This window comes from Chionomys nivalis, chromosome 9 (genome assembly GCF_950005125.1).
Source record: "Chionomys nivalis chromosome 9, mChiNiv1.1, whole genome shotgun sequence".
NCBI classification, from domain to species: domain Eukaryota; kingdom Metazoa; phylum Chordata; class Mammalia; order Rodentia; family Cricetidae; genus Chionomys; species Chionomys nivalis.
The window spans coordinates 15146996-15169507 of NC_080094.1; the positions used below are offsets into that span (position 1 = coordinate 15146996).

At 46.9% G+C, this 22512-nt stretch overlaps 1 protein-coding gene across 10 annotated transcripts in view; it reads right to left on the reverse strand.

Annotated features, from left to right (window-relative positions):
- The window catches only part of Tox2 (TOX high mobility group box family member 2), a 117005-nt gene that overhangs the window by 48261 nt on the left and 46232 nt on the right, over positions 1-22512 (reverse strand). For 9 of the 10 annotated variants that reach the window (XM_057780729.1, XM_057780732.1, XM_057780728.1 and 6 more), the window contains exon 2: positions 22073-22138. The exons of the other annotated variant lie outside the window; for it this stretch is intronic. In XM_057780729.1, coding sequence (XP_057636712.1) covers positions 22073-22138 — 66 coding nt within the window. The remainder of the gene's footprint in view (positions 1-22072; positions 22139-22512) is intronic. 10 annotated transcript variants of the gene reach the window in all.

Consider the following 22512-nt stretch of genomic DNA (forward strand, 5'->3'; position numbering starts at 1 on the left):
CACATCCAATCAGCCAGAAGCCTTTGAGAAAATTAAGCATGTGTTGTATCAAAATATTGAAATAACACAATTATGATAATCCCTCTAAAGAAGAAATTAGCACACTTAAAAATAAGCATGGAACACACACTTGCCTCTTTGGGGTGTAGTCAGATCCCCGACACCTGAGCACAAACCTGCCTGTCCTGGGGCTGATCCACACTGAGTCCCCACTGTGTGCCTGCCTCAGTTTCTGGCAATTTCCTACATTCTCCCCTAAACATGTCTGTTCTGAAAAGGCGTGTCTATTGTCTTTGTTTTTCAGACAGGGAAGGCGGAGCACAGAACATGAGAAAAGTGTCTCGTAGCCAGAGTCTCTGACTCAGGCCTTGTGAGTGTGACGTCAGCACCCCCCACACTGGGTTAGAAGACTCACAGATGCTATTCCAGACCCTGCTGTGCAAGAGATCATGCCTACTCTGCTCCTCACCACAGGGGTGGGGCTCATGAAAACCCAGAGGGCAGCTTCAAGGTGCCAAGGGTCCTAAGGGCTCTGGGACACACAGAAGGAAGGCGTCGGATGTATTTCATATCCCAGGTCAAGGGAGAGAAGAGTGTGGGCCCATTTGAGTGACCTGGGGCTAGCTATTGGGCCAGAGGAGAGCTGATCACCCCTGGATCTCTGGGAAGAGGTTCTTAATGCCTAGCATTGTATCTTACTTTATTATATGTTTTGTGTTATTATATAAGGATCTCACATAGCACTATCTTAAGCCAACCTTTCTGGAAAGATCCTCAGAGTTAGAGCCTCAGGATAAAACTCGAACCCAAGAGATTCTAGTCACAGTATCGAGCTGAAAACCACCACAGTGTCTGTCAGACTAACTAGATGGCTGTCAATCTGTCTGTCAATCTGTCAATCTAACTAGACAGCTGTCTAGTCTGTCAGTCTAACTTGACTGTCCAGTCTGTCAATGTAATTTGATGGCTGTCCAGTCTGTCAGTCTAACTTGATGGCTGCCTAGTCTGACAACTTAACTTGATGGCTGCCTAGTCTGTCAATCTAACTAGGTGGCTGTCCTGTCTGTCATTCTAACGTAGTGGCTGTCCAGCAAGGCTTGCTGAGATGGAAGGGTAGCTTTAGATTAAGGTAGACCGAGAGGAGCAATCCAGACTTTGTTGGAAGAGGTCCCTGACACCGAGGTGTCATTTAGATGGCAAGGAAACTGAGACCTAAATATATTTGCTACAATGACTAAAATTTGCTGAGACACCAGATAATGTTCAGCAGTCACAGGTACATCATAACCATGCCAGCTATGTCTGGTTCTTAAATGTTTTCATCATCTCAAAATGAGACTCCATTCCTATTAGGCAATCTCTACCTGCTTCCCTTGGCTTCTCAACCATCGGTGTCCACCAATGTCACTCTGCCTCTAAGAATTTACCTAGTCTGTTTGTAAGTAAACTGAATCTGACTTCTTTTACTTTGCATTATGTTTTGGAAGCTCATCTATATAATATTCTACTTAGAATAAAGTTTACATAATGTTCATTTAGCACAGAAGCGTTTTGAGATTTGTGACCTATATCAGAGCCTTATTTCTTATTTCATGGTCATGAGCTATTCCAATATATGGATGTGCTGTTCATTCGTCCTCTGATGGACATTAAATCTCCTTCTAACTTTGGCTGCTGTGAGTTGAGTAACCACTAATAAATGTATACATACATTTGTTTATTTTTCAGGTTTTTTTCATACATACACAGGAGTGGAATTGCTAGGTTCATGTGGTAATTCCGTTTGACTTTTGAGAAACGGTCAAGGACCTTTCCACAGTGGCTGCTTATCTTCATGGTTCTGCTGACAATATGTGACAGTTCCAATGTCCCCACATCTTCAGCACCAAGATTTTCAATATTTTTGTGATAATTATCTTCATGGTATGAAGTAACAACCTCTCGTGGCTTTGATTTGTATTTTCCTAAAGACCAATGACTACCTTTGCATGTTTTTGTTGGCAGTCTGAACTTTAGAGAAATGTTTTAGTTGGGACAAAGCACTGAAATAGAGTCATTCCAATTTAACTTTTGATAATTTTTTTGTTGTCCATAGTTTATATTTAGGCTCCATATTCAGGATATCCTACTCAGGAATCCACAGCCCTGATCCACAGTTGCATCATTGTGTATGCGGCAGGAGATAGAGTCCTACGTGGCTGTGACTGTTCACATGTCTGTCATGACATCATTTGGTGAAGAGACAGTTCATTCATTGTAAACGGTCCAGGCACCTCTGCCTGGACAAGAGGCCCATGGACATATGAGTTTAGCCTTGGACTACGAAGTTTATTACATTGATCTACATGTCCTTATCCAAAGACTGTGTTATTTGTGCTTAGAGAAATTAGCAACTGTGAGTCCTGTTCCGTGTCCCTCTTTCAAGATTACTGGTGCTACCGAGAGCCCTTTGCAATACCACATGAATTTTCAGAGTCATATATATTTTTTTTCATTTCTGCAATAAAAGTGTCCTGACTCATTTTAACTGTCAGCTTGACACAGCCAACTGTCACTCGGGAAGAGGCGGTCTCAATTGAGGGACTGCCCAGATTAGATTGGCCTGTGACCATGTCTGTCTTGTTGACTTGTCTGGTTGTCTTGATGATTGATGCGGGAAGAACCAGCCCACTGTGGGCGGAGCCACCCCTAGGCAGGTGTCCTGGGTAGCATGAGAAAACAAGCTGAGCAGGAGCCAGAGGGAGAAAGCCGGTGAGCAGCCTCCTCCACACTTTCTGCTCTTGTTCCTGCTTGAGTCCCACCCTGTTTCCTCAGTGATACCGGGAAGTGTAGGCCAAATAAACCCTTTCCTCTCTAGGTGGCTTTTGGTCCTGGTGTTTAACACAGTGACAGAAAGCAAACCAGAGCAAAGGGTCAGTGGGAATCTGACAGGAGCAAACTGGGCATCCACGCTATCGTCTAATGGCCACACACAGGGCAGAGCGGCCTTCGCTGTGAAGGTTTCTACTCCCGTTCAGCTGTGTTCTATAGCTTTCCATTGTTGAATCTTTCACATCCTTGGCTAAAGTTACCCCTCCTTATCTCCTTATCCTGGTGCTGTTGCCTGTGGAGAGTCTTCTTAGTTTCTTTTTGAGTTGTCTATTGTTGGTTTATGGAAACAAAATTGCTATTCCCACGCTCCTTTTATACCCTGACCCTTTGCCAAGTTCATTTACTAACTATCTTTTATAACTTTAAGGGAAGGAAAGCAGAAAGTCCATACCACTGGAAAGGGGGGGGGGGAGAGGAGAGAATAGAATTTGATTAAACTAGAGTCTGAAAAGATCAAAGTGCTAACTACGATGATGTTCATAAGGAACTGTCTTAGAAATGGCAGCTGGACCATGAAGACCAGCCACAAGGGATCCTCAGCCTCTCAACTGACTTCCTGAGAGATAAAAAGTCAATATTCTGATTTAAAACAAATGAGTCTAGCCGATAATGTTTATAACAGACACGCTCCAAATAAAATGTCAGGAACAGTTTAAATAAACAGATGATAGCAGGCAAATGAAGAGTAATGTGGCAAAATTAATAGCAAATTAAGGACAAATTCAGAGCAAAACGTATTAAAGAGACTTCGAGGAATACTTTTGCTGACAAACGATACAATCCATGACGGAGTGGCAGACACAAACTTTCGTGAACATTGATAAATTACAGGAGTATAAAACGTTAAAAGCCATTAAAAGCATAAAAGTAACCTGGCACTGGTGACACTCATTTGAAATCCTAGTGCTCAGAAGGCTGAGGCAGAAGCACTGTGAATTCCAGGCTAGCCTCGGCTATGTAAGGGCCCATTTAAACAAGCAAATAACAGTAGAAACCCAGGCTAAAGCCATAAACAGAGTGAGACATTTTGACACATCTCTAAGGAAATGAATAAGGGGGAATGGAAAGCTGCTGGTCCAGTGGTTAGGAGCTCTTGTTGATCTTACAGAAGCCTTAGGTAAGGTTTCCAGCAACCATGTGGAGACTCACAACCATCTCTAACCATCAGTTCCTGGGGATCCAGCCCCCTCTTCTGACTCAAATTATAAAACTATTACCTTGATAGAATCTGATACATGAACAATTGGAAACTGATACCATTTACTTAATATCTTTATTAGAAGATTTAAAAAAAAGGGCAAAGCAAATGGATTCAGAACTCACTTGAAGAAGGTAAAAACAGAAAAACTAAGCAACAGTCAATAGATGAAAGAAAAATGAAACAGAAAACACATCATAGATAAGAAATAAAAGATAGAGTTAGTTTCCCTAGAGAAACTAACAGAAAATTAACAAGGGGCTGGAGATATGGCTCAGTGTATGAGGTGCTTGCTGCACAAGCGTGGGGACCTGAGTTCGAATCCACAGTGTCCATGTAAAATGCTAGACAGAGCTCTGTGCATCTGTAGCCCCTGCACTGGGGTCCGTGAGACAGGATTGCTGAACAAACGCTGTGCATCCATTCATCTGCTGATGGACACCTAGACTGAACCACCATCTTGGCTGTTGCAAACTGGGTCTCAGTAATACAGGTGTGCAGAGGTCTCTGTGGGGTGCTGACTTAGCCTCCTCCAGGTCTACATAGGCATTCTAGCTTCTTTTTTGTGTCTGTGTAAAACACATCAAACAAGCATCTTAGGGGAGAAAAGGTGTTCATTTCAGCTTTCAAGTTACCGCTCATCATTGAGGGAAGACCAGATGAGATCTCAGGCAGGAACTTGAAACAGAAACCGTGGTGGGGGATACTGCTTGCTGGATCACTCAGACTCCGGTTCAGCTTAGCTTTCTTAAACAGACCAGGACCGCCTGTTCAGGGAATGGTGCCACCTACAGTGCTCTGGAGCTTCCTAAGTCAATTAACCCCACAGACCAATCTGAGCTGGGCCATCCTTTCATTGAGACTTCCTTCTCAGGCAGCTCTAGGCTCTGTCAAGTTGATAAAACAACACAGCAACATTTAAGGCTGTTCTCTTTCTCTCTAAACGCGTTCCGGATTGGACATTAAGTTATGTGACCACCTGCCACCACTTTACCAAGAAAACCCTGCACTCCGTAGGTGCATCTCAGCTGAATGCCTGTAAACACAATTCACCATTGCACAGGTCTGTTTTCCCAACAAGGAAAACGTTATCTTACCCAAATTCTATCAACTAGAGTGGCTATCCCAACCCTTAACCATCTTATTATACCTGCAGAGGTTTAAGAATTCTGCAGGGAATGGAATGTGGGTTGTTTTTTTTTTTTTTTTTTTTGTCAAGCTTGTCTGTGTCCATAATGCCCAAGTCAAGTTAATCATCTTTGATAATAATAGCCTGCGTCACCCACCCCAGAGCTACTTAATAGAATCTTTCTGACTCATGTCTTACAAGTATATCAGATATGGAATCGGGGAGATTATGCCTGCTGACTGGTCTACCACCTTCCTGCACTCAAAATGCTTCTTGATAAATAAAGAAATAAAAAGCAAAGCCTGTAGTATACATTAAGCAAATGGGAGCAGGAAAGCGGTGCTATGCAAATCAACTGTGGACTCTGTATGATGTGGGGGAGGGACATGACATTTGTTAACCCTTTGTTCACTGGCAGAACCTCAATCAGATCTGGGCAGGGCCATCCGGAGGAGTATGTCCAACATCCTCAGCTACTGGCAGCCTCAGCTGCTTCACGGCTGTCCCTGACAAGCTTGGATTGCCACAGATGGACATGGAACATGAGCTTTGTTTAGCGATGCTGTCTATGGGAATGAGTGTGATAACACCATGAGTTCTGGCTCAAGAAATTACCAGTCTCAGAGGCTCTGGGGGCTTCCTGGATGATATTTACCTTTGAGGGGGGACAATGGGCTCTGGAAAGATGCGGGGCTATAGGTTGGGTTTGGGGCTTTGTTAGGAAAATGTACTCCCTGGAGAACTTCGAAGCTCAGGTAGTCTGGAGACACTGGCACTGGAATGAGACATAGCAGTATGAAGAGGAAGCCACCATTCTACACAGGAGGACTCTCACTTCCATGGCTAAGGACAGAAATGCTTTGTTCATTTGTTTGGTTAAATAATACTTTAAATTTGTGGACAGCTGGGGCTGGAGAGATGGCTCAGCGGTTAAGAGCATTGCCTGTTCTTCCAAAGGTCCTGAGTTCAATTCCCAGCAACCACATGGTGGCTTACAACTATCTGTAATGAGATCTGGTGTCCTCTTCTGGCCTGCAGGCATACACACAGACAGAATATTGTATACATAATAAATAAATAAATTTGTGGACAGCTATTTTGCTTGTGTGTATGTATGTATGTATATACATATGTGCACCACGTGTGTTCAGTGCCTGTGGGTCAAAAGAGGGCAACCTCAGGGGCCAGTCTTCGTCACCCACCTTTTTAAAGCAAACTCTCCTGTGTGCCTCTATGTGCTCCAGGCGCTGCTGTCAGCTGCCTGAGGAAGGAGTGCTGACTGCTCTGCCCAGGGCAACATCTTGGCAGCTGCTCCACTGCCCACCACACAGAAGGCACTTAGTCAGCAAGCTTTGGTTTTGTTTTGAGACACAGTCTCACTGTGTAGCTCTGGCTGACCTGAACTCACTATGTAGACCAGACTGGCCTTGAACTCACAGAAATCTGCCTGCCTCTGCCTCCTGAGAGCCAGATAGGATTAAAGGTGTGAGCCACCCTGCCCAGCATCAGCACATCTTTGAATGGGGACGTGTGTGTCTGAGGACTGGTGGCCCGCAGTCCCAGGCCCAGCTCTGTGTTCCCTTCCAAACAAGTTCTTAGAAGCCAGTCAAGCTCAGAAACAGCTTTGCCCTGAGAGTAATTGCAGGGGATTCTAATTTAGACGCAGGGTGGTGGGGGTTTCTTGCCCCCGGTCATCTTAGAAATCATTTTTTTTCCATGAAGTATGGAGTCCTAGCGGTGGTCCCAATGGGCTGTATGACCTTGGCCAAGTCATTGTCCTTTTCTGGGCCTCAAAAGTTGCCTGTAAAAAGAGGGACCTGGCCTGGGGGTTTTCAACACAGACGTCATTCCTGCCCCTGGGCCTGGTTTGCAGGTAGGAGACAGACCTGGGCAGAGCTGCATTTAAGAGCATTTTAAACTGATGAGCATGCTTTCTGGTCCTTTCTGTGCTAAAATAGCTTCTGGGGAAATGTCTATTATGTCTCTCTGCAGTTCCCACCCCCCACTACCCACTACCACCCCCCTTTCCATCCCTGCCTTTTGGAAACCACAGAAGTAGCTTTATCAAAAAAAAAAAAAAATGTGCAGAGCCAGCAGCGGAACAAAGCTGCAGGAGTTCTCAGAGCATGCAGCCCTTGCATAGGCCTGAGAGAGGCTGAGCAGGGCAGATGCGAACTCTGGGTTACCTTAGGAGTACTCAGACACTACAAGGTTGGCTATCTTCTGATCAAGGTTCTAGCACTGTCATAGCATTGTGGGTGCTTGGACCAGACAATATAACCTCCCCTGACACCAGCCACACGCCTCATCCCCCCCCCCCGCAGACAGTGCATACCTCTGGATGTGCTGGCTCCACTGCTCAGGCCACTAGCCCGTCCCCCTCCCCATGCCTGCCCAGGTGATGCTTGCTCATTGACAAGGCTATCATGACACTCCTCTGCCTTGCCAGATTGGAACGAGCACAGCAGGCCTGCTCTGAGCAGAATGGATAAAGGTCTGTTCCTCCAGTAGTCGGGACCCCACGCTCCTGTAAATGACCTCATTGTGGGGCTGTAGCTTGAAACTGATCCACTCCCCTGAGATTTACTGAGTACCCATCCTAAGGCTGGTGCTGGGACCTATAGAGTCACTAATGAAGAAGTGACTCGGCCCTCAGGTTTGTCCTCTCTTTCTCTCTCTCTCTCTCTCTCTCTCTCTCTCTCTCTCTCTCTCTCTCTCTCCATCCTTCCTTCTTTCCTTTTTGCTTGTTTATTTGTTTCTGTGTAGCTCTGACTGTCCTGGAACTCACTCTGTAGACCAGGTTGGTCTCAGACTCAGAGATCCGACTTCCTCTGTCTCCTGAGTGTTGGCATTAAAGGCGTGCATCACCACTGCCTGGCTCATTCCACTTTTCTACATCTCCATTAAAAATATAATGGCTACATTAACATTTATATAGTATGTACCATGCTATATAAAATTTCTGCTCCGTGAAATTTTCATGTATGAATGCTGCCAACCATGCATGGTGCTGTCATCTTAGCCATGGTATGACCGTATGTCATCTTAGCCACCATATAGACCGAATGACCTTGAGATGAGAAACTTGCCCCAAATTCAAGACAGACTATGAAGCCAGGGATGCACCTGACAGTCTCGGTCAGGGGAATTGGCTGTGGGAACGACTATCAAAGCGACTTTGAGATGTTTCTTCCTTCAGCAGCACCCTCTCACTAAGCCCACAGTCCCAACTACCATATTAAACTTTCCCGAGAGACCTTGAGCCAGAGGCACCTAGCTAAGCCACTCTGAAACCCTCATCTGCCAGAAAGATTTGTATTGGCTTTAAAAAGAAAAGAATTTGGCTTGTGAATTTGCATTCTCTCTTTTATTTGTTTTTTGCTTGGGTATTTTTTTATTTTTTTTCTTTTTCTTTTTGCTTGGTTTTTTTGTTGTTATTGTCTTTTTGTTTTTGAGACAGTTTCTCTGCAGCTTTGGAGCCTATCCTGGAATTCACTCTGTAGACCAGGCTAGCATCGAGCTCACATAGATCCACCTGCCTCAGCCTCCTGAGTGTTGGGGTTAAAGGTGTGCGTCATCACAGCCCAGCCCCTTTTAAATTCTTATTAGTATATATATTTTGCATGCATCTCTGGGTGTGCTTTGCATGCAACATGTATTCATGTTCTTATGTGCATGGGAGCATGCCTGTGTGATGTCACGAATCATCCTCAATCCATCTCTCACCTTATTCGGTGGGGCAGGATCTCTCAATCTGTAACCAGAGACTGCTCATTTGTTTCCCGGCCGCCCAGCCCCGAATAATCACATGGAAACTATACGATTACAACACTGTTTGGCCTATGACTCAGGCATATTTCTAGATAGCTCTTATATCTTAAATTAACCCATTTCTACTAATTTATATTTTACCACGAGGTTCGTTGTTTGTTACCTCTTGCTTTCTGAGCTGCTACACAGCGTCTTTCTCCTTCTGCTGCTACATGGTGTCTCCTTGACTCCCCCTACTCTCTCTATATAATTCTGTTCGAATTTCCCACCTGACTTTACCCTACTTAGCAATTGACCAAAACAGCTTTATTCATTATCCAATAAAAGCAACACATATACAGAAGGACATCCCACATCATCAATCAAAACCAGTACTCAGCAATATGGCTTGTCTTACCAGGCAGCTTGCTTTGGGGATTCCGAGTCTCTATCTTCTGGTGCTGGAGTTATAGGTGGGATACAATGCCCACTTAGCATTTATGTGGGTTCTGGGGACCTGACATCCAGTCTTCTTGCTTGCATGTCAAACACTGAGCCATCTCCACAGACCTGTTTGTGATAGTGTGTATGGTACTGGGGGTTTGAACCTAGGGCCTTATGCCTGACATTTGGCAAGTGTTCTACCACCCAGCCCTATTCCCAGTCCTCTTTCCCTTTTTTTGTCTCGAGACAAGATCTCACTTAATTGCCCACATTAGCCTAGAGCTTGTATTCTTAATGACCATGTACTTTTGCCTCTTTAGAAACAGAGGACTTGGGCTTTCTTGTGCACGCTCCTATGTTTCCCTGCTGTCTTCACAGGCAACTCCTTCTCTTCCATCTTTAACTGCTCTATAGTGTGGGTCTGTTCCAACCCCACCTAGACACCCCTAAGCACAGGCGCTCTACCTGCCAAATAATTTAGGCAGGCAGTGCTCCCCACACCAGGCTTTTGGTCTGTACTGCCCACACAACAGAGGCCTTGTAATGGCAATGCACTCTGACTCCAGAGGTGGGTGAAGTTGGAAACTCCAGGATGCTGCTGGTCCCACTACACTGTGGGCACCATGACCTGGGGTATCAATAGCATAGACTTTGCCGTAGACAGACAATGGCTCAAAGCCTAGCTCCATCACATCCTGGCTGGAGAGTCCTTAACCTCACAGAGGAAGAGACACTTTCTTGGACTCACAGAATAAATTGCAGCTGCTTAAAATCAAGATGGGTGTGGCACTGGGTACCTGAAATCCTAGCACTTGGGAGATGGAAGCGGGTGAATCTTTCTTAGTTATACAGTGAGTTTGAGGGTTAGCTTGGGCTACATGAGACTTTGTTGAAGGAAAGAGGGGGGGGGGGAGGAGAAAGGTGAATGACTAGGTTAGAGACATATACAGAACTCTGTTCTATCCCAATCCAGAGTCTTTTAACTATAGCCAGACTCACCCTCCTGTGTGCTGAGTCTAGACACTTGTTTGCACTCATTTCTACAAGGCAACATGTCTGCAGATGTATAAATCCCTTCACAAACCCACGTGTGAAAGAAAAATTCATCAGCACCTGAACCAGGGGGCCTTGGGGAGTTGTTCTCTAGCTCTCTTGTTCTCTCTCTCTCTCTCTCTCTCTCTCTCTCTGAATTAACTCAGCTCTTCCTAGAGGCCATGTCCCCAGAAACTCACAGATTAGAAGAGAGATAGTCATTGAACAAACGAAGATAAGAATCTCAACAATGTGTGTGTATGTGTGTGTGTGTGTGTGTGTGTGTGTGTAGGAAGTATAAGTGAGTAAGCCCCGCCTCATAAGATTATTATCTTCATTTCTGGGAAGAAACTGAGGTGCTGAGACCCTGATTAATTGCCCTGTGGAGGAATGCTTGTGAGTGACTGTGTCTACATGCACGTGTGTGTGCATGTGCTCGTATTTGTGTATGATTGTGCCTGTATACAATTGTGTGCATGTGTGTGTGTATGAGCACACCTGGCTTGGAGAAACTTCCACGGGCATCTTCAAATATTCTATCAGCCAGATCTTCCAGGTCTGTAGCATCAGATCATTACCAAACCCCATCACACACGTGTGTGCAAACTTAGAGAATCTGTGATCTGAACACGCCCTAAAACTCTGTTAATGAAGATAAAAGTATTAGCCCCAGGCTGCCCGGCCAAGCACATCCCAGGAAGCCCCCATGTCTGCTTCCCTGGGGCAAGCCATTGCTGGAGCCAGGCCCGACCTCGCAGTCCATCAGTGGCTAAAGGAAATTTCCCTCCCAGGAAGTTACACAAACTGTACAAGGCAAGTCCAGCCTGGCTCCTACTGGGAGCACACTGTCCAAGATATAAATGACCAACCCTGGCCTTTCCCTTCCCAGTCATGGCCAGGCTCCACACGTAGGGACACCTCAGTAATGGCCAGACTCTACACATAGGGACATCTCAGTCATGGCCAGGTTCTACACGTAGGGACACCTGAATGAGACTTGTCTTGAGGGCAGTTTCTCTCGGAAGCATCTTGTTTCTCTCCTCCTGATAAGGACCCTGAAGCACCATGGTGGCAGGGCATGGGAGTGGGTGCTACCAAACAGAACCACACTGAAGTCTTTATTCCTGCTACAAACAGAGCTTTACCTCGTTTGTCTTAAATTTACACGTCCTTCTCTCCTGGATGACCATGACTGCAAAGAGGACGTCACTGACACCTGATGGTAGGAAGGTAGTTTGTGACACCACTCTGTGGATGCTCCAAATGAATCCCCTCCCCCCAAAAAAGCATACTTCACAAGCAGATGCTGTGCATAATCACAAGGACATGTGACCACATGTAGAAGACCAGATTAGATGACCACAGCTGTGGAAATGGTTCTGTGGGTAAAAGCTCCTGCCACACGAACCTGACAACTTGAGTTTGGATCCCTTGTCTCCAGGCAAATGCACATGTGTCTGCCTGTCATCCCAGCAAGCACTCTTAGGGAGATGGGAAGCAGAGACGAGACTGCAGAAGCTTGAAGGCCAGTGAGCCTGGGTTACACAGAGGCAGAGACCGTCTGTCTCACACAAGGTGAAAGGACAAGGAAGGACAACTGAAAGATGTCCCCTGGTCTCCACACATGCACCCTGACACTCAAATAGTCCCTCACACACACAAGCATAAACAAACACATTGACACATCACACACACACACACACACGACAAAGGCAAACACCTTGAACAAGAAGGACCCGCAATAGAACAACACAGCAAGGTATTCTTCACCACCCAGCCATCGCCAGCATCCTCATGGAAGGGACCATGGCAGCATCCAAAAGACAAATGGTTGAAAGTGGGGCTCTCCAGAGAACCCTAGAAGAATGTTACCCCATGTATCACTCGCTGATCATAAAACGTACTTTGGCGTATTTACTAACATATGATCTAGCAAAATCATATAAGTGTCCTCCATCTAAAGGAGACGCCTGTCTGAATACAAAGTCTTGGTTGAGTGTTTCCTTTCAGTGACCAACAGAAAAGTGAACAAACCGCCAGCAAAGAGCTCAACAAAACTTCACAAAGTGTGTGTACATGTCCCACCAGCTCGAGGGGAGAAAGATGGAGCCACCCCTGCCTCAGACCTTCAGATCCCCTCTGTTCTTACCTACTCTCGAAGGCAGGAGTTCTCAACCTGTGGGTCACGACTCCCCTGGCAAACCGCTATATCGAAAAATATTTATATTACTTCTCATAACAGTAGCAAAGTCACAGCTATGAAGTAGCAACAATAATAATTGTATGGCTGGGGTCACCACAACGTGAGGAACTGTATTAAAGGCCGCAGCTTGAGGAAGGCGGAGAGCCACTGCACTAAGGGGAACCAGACTTCACCTTTCTATCACCCTGGACAAGTCCATGGGATCCGTGTCAGAGGCATCAGACAGGATGATCTGTTTTGTGGTCTGGCTCCTTTTTCTCAGAGTGTTGGTGAGTCATGCACATTACTGCAGATTGTCATAATCATTCAATGCCACCACTGCAGAACATGCCCCGGACAAGATTCATCCCGTCTTCCATCCAGTTTACCCTTGATAGATGCTTGGATCTCTGCCAGTTTTGTGTTTTAGTTTTTTGTTTGTTTGTTTGTGCTGCTTGGGACTGAGCCCAGGGTCTCCTGCGTGCTAGCTGTGCTCTCTGTCAGTATTCAGTATTCCTCTGTCCCTTTTTAACGTTTGATTTCGAGAGGACAGGACCTTCAGCTGCATTTCCTTGGAGGACACTGAAGAGCCATTTCACGGTACAAAGCAACTTCTTCCTCGTCCCTTGTCTCTCCCACTTTCTGAGTGACAGCCACTCACAAAGACACCTTTGTCCTTCTCAGTCCAGCCCCATCTCATCTCTAAATTGCCAAGGCTGACCTTGAACTTTCAATCCTCCTGCCTCAACCACTTAAGGAGCTGGGGTTTCAAGTCTATGCCACTAAATCTAACCAACTTTATTTATTTATTTATTGCTTTTATTTTTTAAAAATGCTGCTATGGACATTCTTGACGCATCCTTCAGTGAACTTCCGGATGCACTCACGGTGCTGATCTGCCGGCCACAGGGCTGTGCGCTCAGCTGTTGGCCCTGAGAAACGGTTTTCTAAAGCGGTTGTACCGGTTGACCCAGCACCGGACGAGCACGCCAGGTCCTCCAGATTCTCGTTAATACAGTGCTTTCTGTTTTTTTGTCCGTGTGGGGGGCAGTATTTCTCAACTTTAAAGTGCCTTTCCCGGCTATGCCTCTATTGCCTCCTCCAGTAACCGCTCAATGGGGGTGGCAGTAAGGATAGACTACTCAGTGATCGCTCAGTGACACAAATGTAACCACAAGTCACAGCCTACCTTCATCTCAGCACAGTGGACAGCTGAGAGTAACACAGAGCCGAGTCCAAAAGCCCCTGAGCCTCTTCTCCAGGCCTTCACGGTCTATTTTCTTATAGGACAAGCCCATCACAAGGTGCAAGGTAGACCCACCTCTCAGGCCTCCTGCTTCACCCTTCCCTGTTTAGGTGGCACCCCAATCCTTCCCAGCTTGGTCTAACCTCCTCTGTAGAATCCATACCCCGTTTCCTTAGCTCTTTAGGTCCCCAATTCACCAGTCCTATGAACCACCTCCTCTACATCAATCTAGATGCCCCTAGGTGTTTGTAAGCAGGGCTCGGGCATGAAGCGAAAAGATGCATTTCTGCAGTCCAGGGCACTAGCCTGGCTTGAGGGTCTCTGAGCTGAACCTTCTCCTCATCCCAAACACAAGCTTTAACCCTTTAGTCACTGTGCCCTGTCCTAGGGTAAACATCCAGAGAAAACAGAACAAACCTCCTACCTTCTCCACTGCTTCTCGCTTCTAAATCACAATGCAGCTTTATCTGAGGAGCGGGCTCAGATCAGCACACACAAGCCAGTCACCCCACGTTGCTTTGTGGGTCTCTTGACTTCTCTAAAAGCTGGGCATTCACACTCCCATTTTATAGAGGTGGAAAGAGAGACTGAGAGAGGTCAAGCAATCTGGTCAAAGTCACAGGGCCAGAGCTGGGAACCACAGGTGCGCAAGGGCTATTTCAGGCTCCATCCTTCCTGAGGAATCTTCAGGCGGAAATGCCAGGCCTCCATGAGGCACAACCTCACTCCTGGGCCGTTTTTCCCATGAGAGACTGGGCTTAGAGTGTATGGGAAGCAGGAGAAGGGCTGCCGGGTGCCATTGAGACTTGTGATCCAGAGACCTAGGCAGACCAGGCACTTACATGGCAGGGGGTGGTGGGCGGGGAGGGACTGCCTACCTCCAAGGGACTTGAACAGACTGGAGGCATCTTTTACTAGTTTGTGATTTTTCTAGGGACTTTCTTAGCACATTTGAAAGCAAGACAGCTTCTCTAGAATCCTTCTAATTTCAATGCCTACCCTAATCTGATTTTCACTGAATAAGCAAGCCATTAGATCCCGTGGGCTCATCTTTCTGAAACTGCATCTGACTCCTGAGCTGGCCACATCTGGGGCAGATACAGCCTCAGTTTTTCCTTCCACAGACAAAGGAACCTTACTAACCCTTTCCAATCACCACCGCTTGCCATGTGCCAGATGCTGAAATACGTTTATCTGGGTGTCCACGCATCTTATCCACCCTTCCCTGCACCCCTCTAAGGGACTTCTAAAGATGCGCTGGTGTCTTGGGCAAGCTGGTTAATTTGTCTAAACCCACAGTCTTCATGTTAGCACCGTGACAAGCCCATGGCACCAGTAAAATGCCTTTATTGGAGCTTCAGCAGATTGACAGCTGTCTCAAAGCCACTGACCTCATCTTCAGGTCCCGTCTGAATTGGTGTGACTTAGTCAGGTAGAGAAGGACACTCACTAGCTTTGTGGACAGACATTGTCCCTCCTGAGCATTCCTGGACAAGTACAGAAGAGAAAACTCCAAGTGCTGAGAGAACCTGGAAGGTTCCTCAAATACATCTATCGGTGCTTACCCCCAGTTGTTGAAGACAAGGCCCAGAGAGGGCTAATGACCTGCCCCAGTGCACAGAGTGAGAGATGCCACCTGGAGGCCAGACTCAGGCTCACAATCCTCTAGAAGCTAAGAGTCCAATGCTATTCTATGTGGTCCCTATGTGCGGTCATGTTTCTCATGTTCGTGGGGTTAGCTCACACACAGCGATGAACACATGGGGCAAACCAGGGACTCTGTGACTCTCGCCCAGTAAAAAGCTAGGCCCTACAGGGAATAGTAATTTCGAGATGGGCTGGGAGATGGGAAGCGGCTCCATTTTTATGAACACCCTTGAGATTACATTTCCAACCCGCCGCCAGCCCCTCCCTAACCCGCACCCCCCAATCCTCTTTATTTGCATCACGTTTTAAAGAGCGAATGTTTCCTGGGTTCAATTTTGCTCCTAATAGTCGGAAGAAAACAAACGGGAGGCTGTAAACACTGACTGCTGCACATGAGAAATCTCTTTATGACGGGGACCCACGGTGACTAGAACGCAAGTTCCTCCCCTCAACCGGTCCTCTAATGTCTTCTATCTGGACCCCTCACAGGCAGGGACCTGGAGCTTTAAAACAAATGTATTTTTAGCCATCGGGATGCAAACATAGGACCGGAGAGACGGAAACACCCGCTCCCTCTCGGAGCCTTCCTTCAATGAATCCCAGAGACTCATGCATTTTTCTGAGCCTGTGCTTCAGAAGGATGTGTGCACATCGGCTCCCCGTGATACACACTCCATTTTCTCCCTCTTCATAGGGTGGGGCTTTGTTCCCTCCCTGCATTTTACTCTCCAGCTGGGAAATGACATTAAATTTCATCAGATCCGAAGCAAATCTATAGTCTTGAAGCCCCTTCCTTCCCGGCCCCTCATATTTATTCAGAATTCATGAATCATGTTCCAATAACATAGCCATAATTATTTTTAAAGTGTGATGTTTGTGGCTTCGACAGGAAATGGTTGCAAAAGACCTTTTCTCTCCGATTGTTTGTAATCTCAGGCGTAATCGCTGTCGCTGCCTTCTCCACACCACAGTGGGCGAAACACAATTTTCATTTTAAATCTGAATTGCAAGTCTTCACCCCAGTTTTAATTAAAGCAATAAAAGCCATGTCATCTTTGCCCTTTGCAATGTACACAGACTTGGAAGCCAGAGTGACTAAGCGCAGAGCCTCGGATTTCAACCCTGGCGGGAGGGTCTCCTGTCTTGCCATGCATTTTCTGGGAAGTGATTTTGCTTCATGAGCCCTCAGCCACCTAGGCTCTTCCTCACGCATTACTGTGCCTAAGTAACAAGGGATGTGTGTGGAGTAAAGGGAACCTTTGACTCCAATGTCTAAACCCAGGGAAGTGCACAGCAAATATTAAATATTACCACCATCAATTTAAAAACTATTGTGTGTGTGAATATTTTGCCTTTATGTATGTATTTACACTACATGTGTGCTTATTGCCCTTGTCATAAGAAGGCAAGGTCATCAATGCCCTGGAACTGGAGTTACAGATGGTTGTAAGTCACCCTGTGGGTGCTGGGACTTGAACCAGTGGTCCTCTGCAAGATCAACAAGTACTTACAACTGCTGAGCCATTTCCCTAGTGGATTTGAGTGTGTGTGTGGGGGGACAAATCCAACACCCTTTCCTGATTATTAGTGAGAAAACTGAGGCCCAGCAAGAGAACAATATAGGAACTGAATGAGGAGAACCTTGAGACCAGAGTTTTTTTCCTTTTTCCCATTCTGGGCATCCTACACTGCCCCCTACTGGAAGGAGGCTTTTAATACAAAGCCACAAGGAGTGGTGTATATACTCTATACAACAAAGTGTAAAATGTTTTCCTACAAGAACTCTGAGGGAATGTGTCATCAGACCTTGGGATCTGTTGCTGGCATGAAACGTCAAATGAGAACTTCAATGTTTCCCTTATGCATTTCCTTTTGGTAAAGTATTGGCTCGGATCTCCTTCCCTTCTCTCCATGACGATTTTGAATTGATTTCTCGTAAGTCTTTATTTCTTAAGGAAGTTCATCCTTCATCTGGGTTGTGAGCTGAAAGTGCCTTTGCCCAATTTTCCACCTGCATCTTCACTCTGGCGTTCTTGTATTACAAAAGTCATTCTATGTTAGTTTGCGGTCTAGTTTTTCAATCTTTTTCTTCTAAAGTATACCGTAGAAGTGTCCCCTTGCCCAAAACTGTGAAGTACTTTAAAGGAGGTCTTATTGGTTCACTTACAACTTATCTCAGACATTTAAATCTTCAATTGATTTAAAATTTGCCTTTAAATTTTTTGAGACAGTTTTGTGTAGTCCATGCTGACATTGAATTTGTTTGTGCGACTGAAGATGACCTTGAACCTGTGATCTCCTTGCCTCCAGGGTTCTGGGCTGCTGTGCCTGGTTTTAATTTTATCACTCTAGACAGGAAAGGCACTGTGGATCCATTTTCCCCTAACCCCTCCCTTCCTCCTTGACACACTCTGCCTGTGGCTTTTAAGACTCTATGGAAGGACACAGAGATATTCCATCTGAAAAGGAGGGGATGGGGCCTTCGTTCAGCAATCTGCTCTCCCCATTCATCTCACTTTTCATAAGTTTCATTGACCCCCAGGGTTTTGTATGTGATGGGCCCAGACTCAGATGGCCATCTAACTACTTGGATGTCTCCATTAAAATGAGCCCCTCATGTGTCAGATGGCCAAGACGGCTCCCATCAAGCCTGCCCTTCCCCAAGGCAGAAGACAGCACAGCCATGTAGCCTGTGGATGGAGCTAGAAGCAGTGACAGACCAGCTGCACGCCTTTCTTCCTTCCTTCTTTCTCTGCATCTGTCATCCTCAACATCTACTAGCTTGATTTCCAAGCTCACACCCCCCACCATCTACTTGTCCGCATCTCCTCTACCTCTCCTACAGTCTAGGATCCTTCGCCTGCATAATCCAGACCCTCCCTTGGGTCTCCTTGTGTCCATTCATGCTACTGAGAGATTTGGCAAACCTTGTATCATTCATCTCAACCCATTCACCCCTTCCTCCCTCCCCGCTTCTCTCTCTCTCTCTCTCTCTCTCTCTCTCTCTCTCACACACACACACACACACACACACACGTTCATAGGAAAAACTCTTGAGAACTCTCATGTAAATATTATTTACAGTCATAAAATTGGAAACTATCCACAGCCAGGAAGGCGTCATGAGACTAACATTTGCGGTACCTGGAAGGGACAGACATTTGCTGGGCAGGAATGCCTAGGGGCTTCCCATAGAGGAAGCAGTGTTTGTACTGACACGGAGGTGACCAGATGCTCATCCCGTGTAACCAGAACTTTATTTATGGGAATAAAACAATAGAAATAAGTCGTCACTGATTTCTCTGAACACTGGTGTTTTGCTCTTAGTTTAGATTCGCCCGAAGTAAGCCTGAGATGAGACTTCCTCTGACGAGACTCAGCGTAGGAAGGAGCGGGAATGTCGGGAACAAGAAAGGAGTGTGGATTGCAGCATGGCCAGGATGCAGCCTCCGTGGGGGTTACAATGGGGATCTGCAAAGCAAGTTACCCTTTGGAAAAATAAGCTTGGCTTTCTGACTGCCCCTCTTCCTCCTAGGACCTGGTTCCCATTTGTCAAAGGCCAGTTTTCTAGCTAAGTTAGCAGTCAAAACTCACAGCAGCTTGACCTGGGTACCTTACACTGGCACAGTGCCAACAGCCCCTACGGCCCTGCCTCATTTACTTCTCCCAGAACTCCAGGAGGTGGGTGCCATCCTTCCTGTTAGTAGAAACCTGACATCATTACATAAAGACATCTGGCCTGTACTGGGCACAGAGGAGCAGGGATGTGAGTTCAGCTCTGTGGGAGTTCACGTCCTTCCCTGGTAGGTTCCCCTTCTTCCTGGAGCATGCAACATGAACCTATGGATCCCAGCAGCTCTGGGGCTGCTCTCAGCCAGGAGAGAACTGATCTTTATCAGGCCGACTCCTAAGGCTGCTGCTCGGAACATCCTAGAAGCTAGTGTTTGCTTGACACGGCTTCCTGCTCAGATCCAGGACCTTTGAATCCTAAGGTGCCCAGGGAACCTTGCTGCTTTGGTGAACCTGGGAGGTAAATGCACAGACAAGAAATAAAATGTCTTTGGCCTTTGACACCTTCATTCTCTCTATGCACACATGGGTCCTACGGCAACTGGAACGGGACAGTTCCTGCAAGTGATAAGAAAACACCCCATGATGGGGCATGTGTGTATGCGTGTGTGTGTGTGTGTTCAAATACAGACTCCAGGGAAAACAGAGAGTACCTGGCCACCTCTCGCCATTAAAAACCAGAGGTCAGTAGAATCCCACTGAGCCTCAGCGTCCTAGAAGAGCCTGAGTTACTCCATCAGCAAGACCAGCATGAACTTCATATTCTCCATTTCCTTCCTGGCCATTTGAAAAAAGCCTCCAGTATCTTCCAGTTCCTCTGTTCAAGAGCTAGCATCTACTTTCCACTGCTTGGATCTACACTTGCCCTGTGCCTAGCTTTGACCAGTGGATGGAGCCAGAAGCAATGATAGACCATGTCCATGCCTACGCCTCAAGAGGTCTGGCAGCTTCTGAGCTTGCTACTCCAGGAAACTTGTTCCTCACCTGTGAACAGCCTCAGGCTAGCCAGCTGGGGCATGGTAGCTTTCAAGGAGCAGAAGCCAACTTCTCCACCAACTAGCGAGAGGCTTTTCCGGATCCTACCGCTGCCAGCCAAACTGCCAAACAATACAAGCCTGGACCGCTACACACGGAAGTCTTCATCACTGCATTGTGAAGCGCTTGCCTTCTCAACAAAATGGTATACTATGAGAAGTGTGGGCTGCCTTTGCAAAGTTGATGATAATAAATTTGGCTTGTGTCACTGGCTGAGCTTAATCTTACAGAATTCTAGTTATTATTACTATTGCTGCTGCTGTTATTCTATGGAGTATTGCTAAACTAGGTGTATGCACTCGGTAGCTAAGCCTGGTCTCAAGTTCACTATCTTCCTGCCTCAGCCTCCCAAGTGCTGGGACTCCAGGTGTGCATCATTATACCCAGCTCCTAATGTCCTCTTTTAAGGTAGGCAGACCCTCTGGTGACAGCAAAAAGATCTAGAAGAATTCTTAAGAAGCCCACCTGTCCTGTTCTCCTGTTAGGGAAGGTGGGATTCAAAAGACAGATTAAAAGGCCACCTTCACACATCACACCAATGTTCCTGGAGTACTTTCTGAGTGACAGCCACAACCTCACGGAGTGCATGGCAATTTTTCCATGGAGGTCACAGTCTTGAATGGAAACAGACAAAAGCTAAGTCATCACACACATACAGTAGATGACCACAGACAGTAACGAAGGCGGAAATTAAAACCAACTGGTGTCGTGACAGAAAATCATGGTCCCAGTTTGGAACTGGAGGTCACAAACAGCTCTCTGAGGAGGTGCTGGGTAGTTTTTGAAGTCAGAGCATGAAGTTCGCTGTGGACTTGGGGACTCAGAGGTCCAGAGTAAGTCCTGATCATCTGGGATGACCGTATTTCCAAGCTGATTCTGGACAACCAGATATAGCATTGCGACATGCCCAGGACTTGGAATTATTGCCCACCATTCCTGCAGGCTGGCACATGCAATAGCAACATAAAGGCAGCTTTGCAGTGGCAACACAGTGCTCATGTGGGGCAGGCCAGAGAAGGGGTGGGGTGCGGCACCCGGTATCGGCATCTCTGCAACTTGGACTACACTATATTCCTCATTAGCAGAGTTTTCCATGGGCCATGGGCTCATGTCTTCTTTATAGCCCCCTGGGACCTGCCACAGAATGAGGCACATTATGCCTGTGAATTAAGAGGCCTTTGTTTCCTCCAGCCAGAAAATATGAACCAATCATGATGGCTGAGGGGCCAGCCAACTTCTGTTGCCAAGCCAGAGGTAGAAGCCAAGAGCAGGGTCAGGTTTGTCCTCCAGCTCCCCAAGGAAACTCCTTGGCTCCATCTGGCATCTTTAGCTGTTGCTATCCTGCAGGCTCTCCTGCCCTAGGGTGCCATTCTCCATATTGTCACAGACATCAGCAAGGACCCCCTCCCTGGTCACAGTCTATAGTGAAGATGCTTACAGGTGAGAAATGTCAACTTTCTATTCTCTGTGGAAAATCTGATCCCATCTATGGCCCCAGAGGCCCAGATCACCAGAGAGGACCTTCCAGGAAACCTCTTCCCTTTGCCCTTTGCGCTACGCCCATCAGCCTCCTCAGTGGTCTCAGACAACTGATTCTGTGTGATGGGTAGAATCCTGTGTGTAGACATGCACTCCAGATGCTATGTAGGCAGGAGACAGTAGCAGAGAACATGGGGCACCTCAAATCACTGTTGTGAAATCTGCCCCTCACACAGGAAATGTGGGCAAGACACTTGGAGTGTTAAGGTCTCAGCGATGCCCACTGTAAGCCAATGGTGTTCAGGGACTTCATTCACAGCCGGCACCACAGTCCTGCCTTGACTGCCCCTCATGAGGACTCAACTGAGAGAACAGCTTTAGGCCATGTCCTACAACTCTGGCAACTGCAGCCCTCCTACCTCGATGCCAGCCTCATCTTGGCTCCACCAGCCCAAGGCTCAGACCCCCTCGGGGAGGAGGGGCACTCACCTGGCTGGTTGGCAGGAGCTCTGGATTTCCGTCACTCATCCCCACGTAGGCACTGTCACCATCAAACTAGAACAAAGACAGAAGTGGCTCTCATTAAAATGCTCCTGGAGGGAAACAGGACTTGTGTCCCAAGGAGGTCGGGGGATGGTGCTGAGATAAAGGGGATGTGAGGGCTGCAGAAGCAGGCACCGGCACCCAGGATGCCAGCGGCCCCTGTTCTGTTCTGTGGCCCTTAGAAGTTCAGGTCAGGACCATCAGTCTCACAGAGGACAAAGACAGGCAGTGCCTTCTGCTGTTGGCACTTTGCCTTCTGACACAGCAGGCTGCCTTGCCGGTCCCTGAGCTGCCTGCCCCTGCAAGTATACAAATGACTGATGCTAAAGCTGGAATCCCATGTGCCGGGGAAGGGCCTTGAAGTCCATTGCCTTGGAGCCAATGAC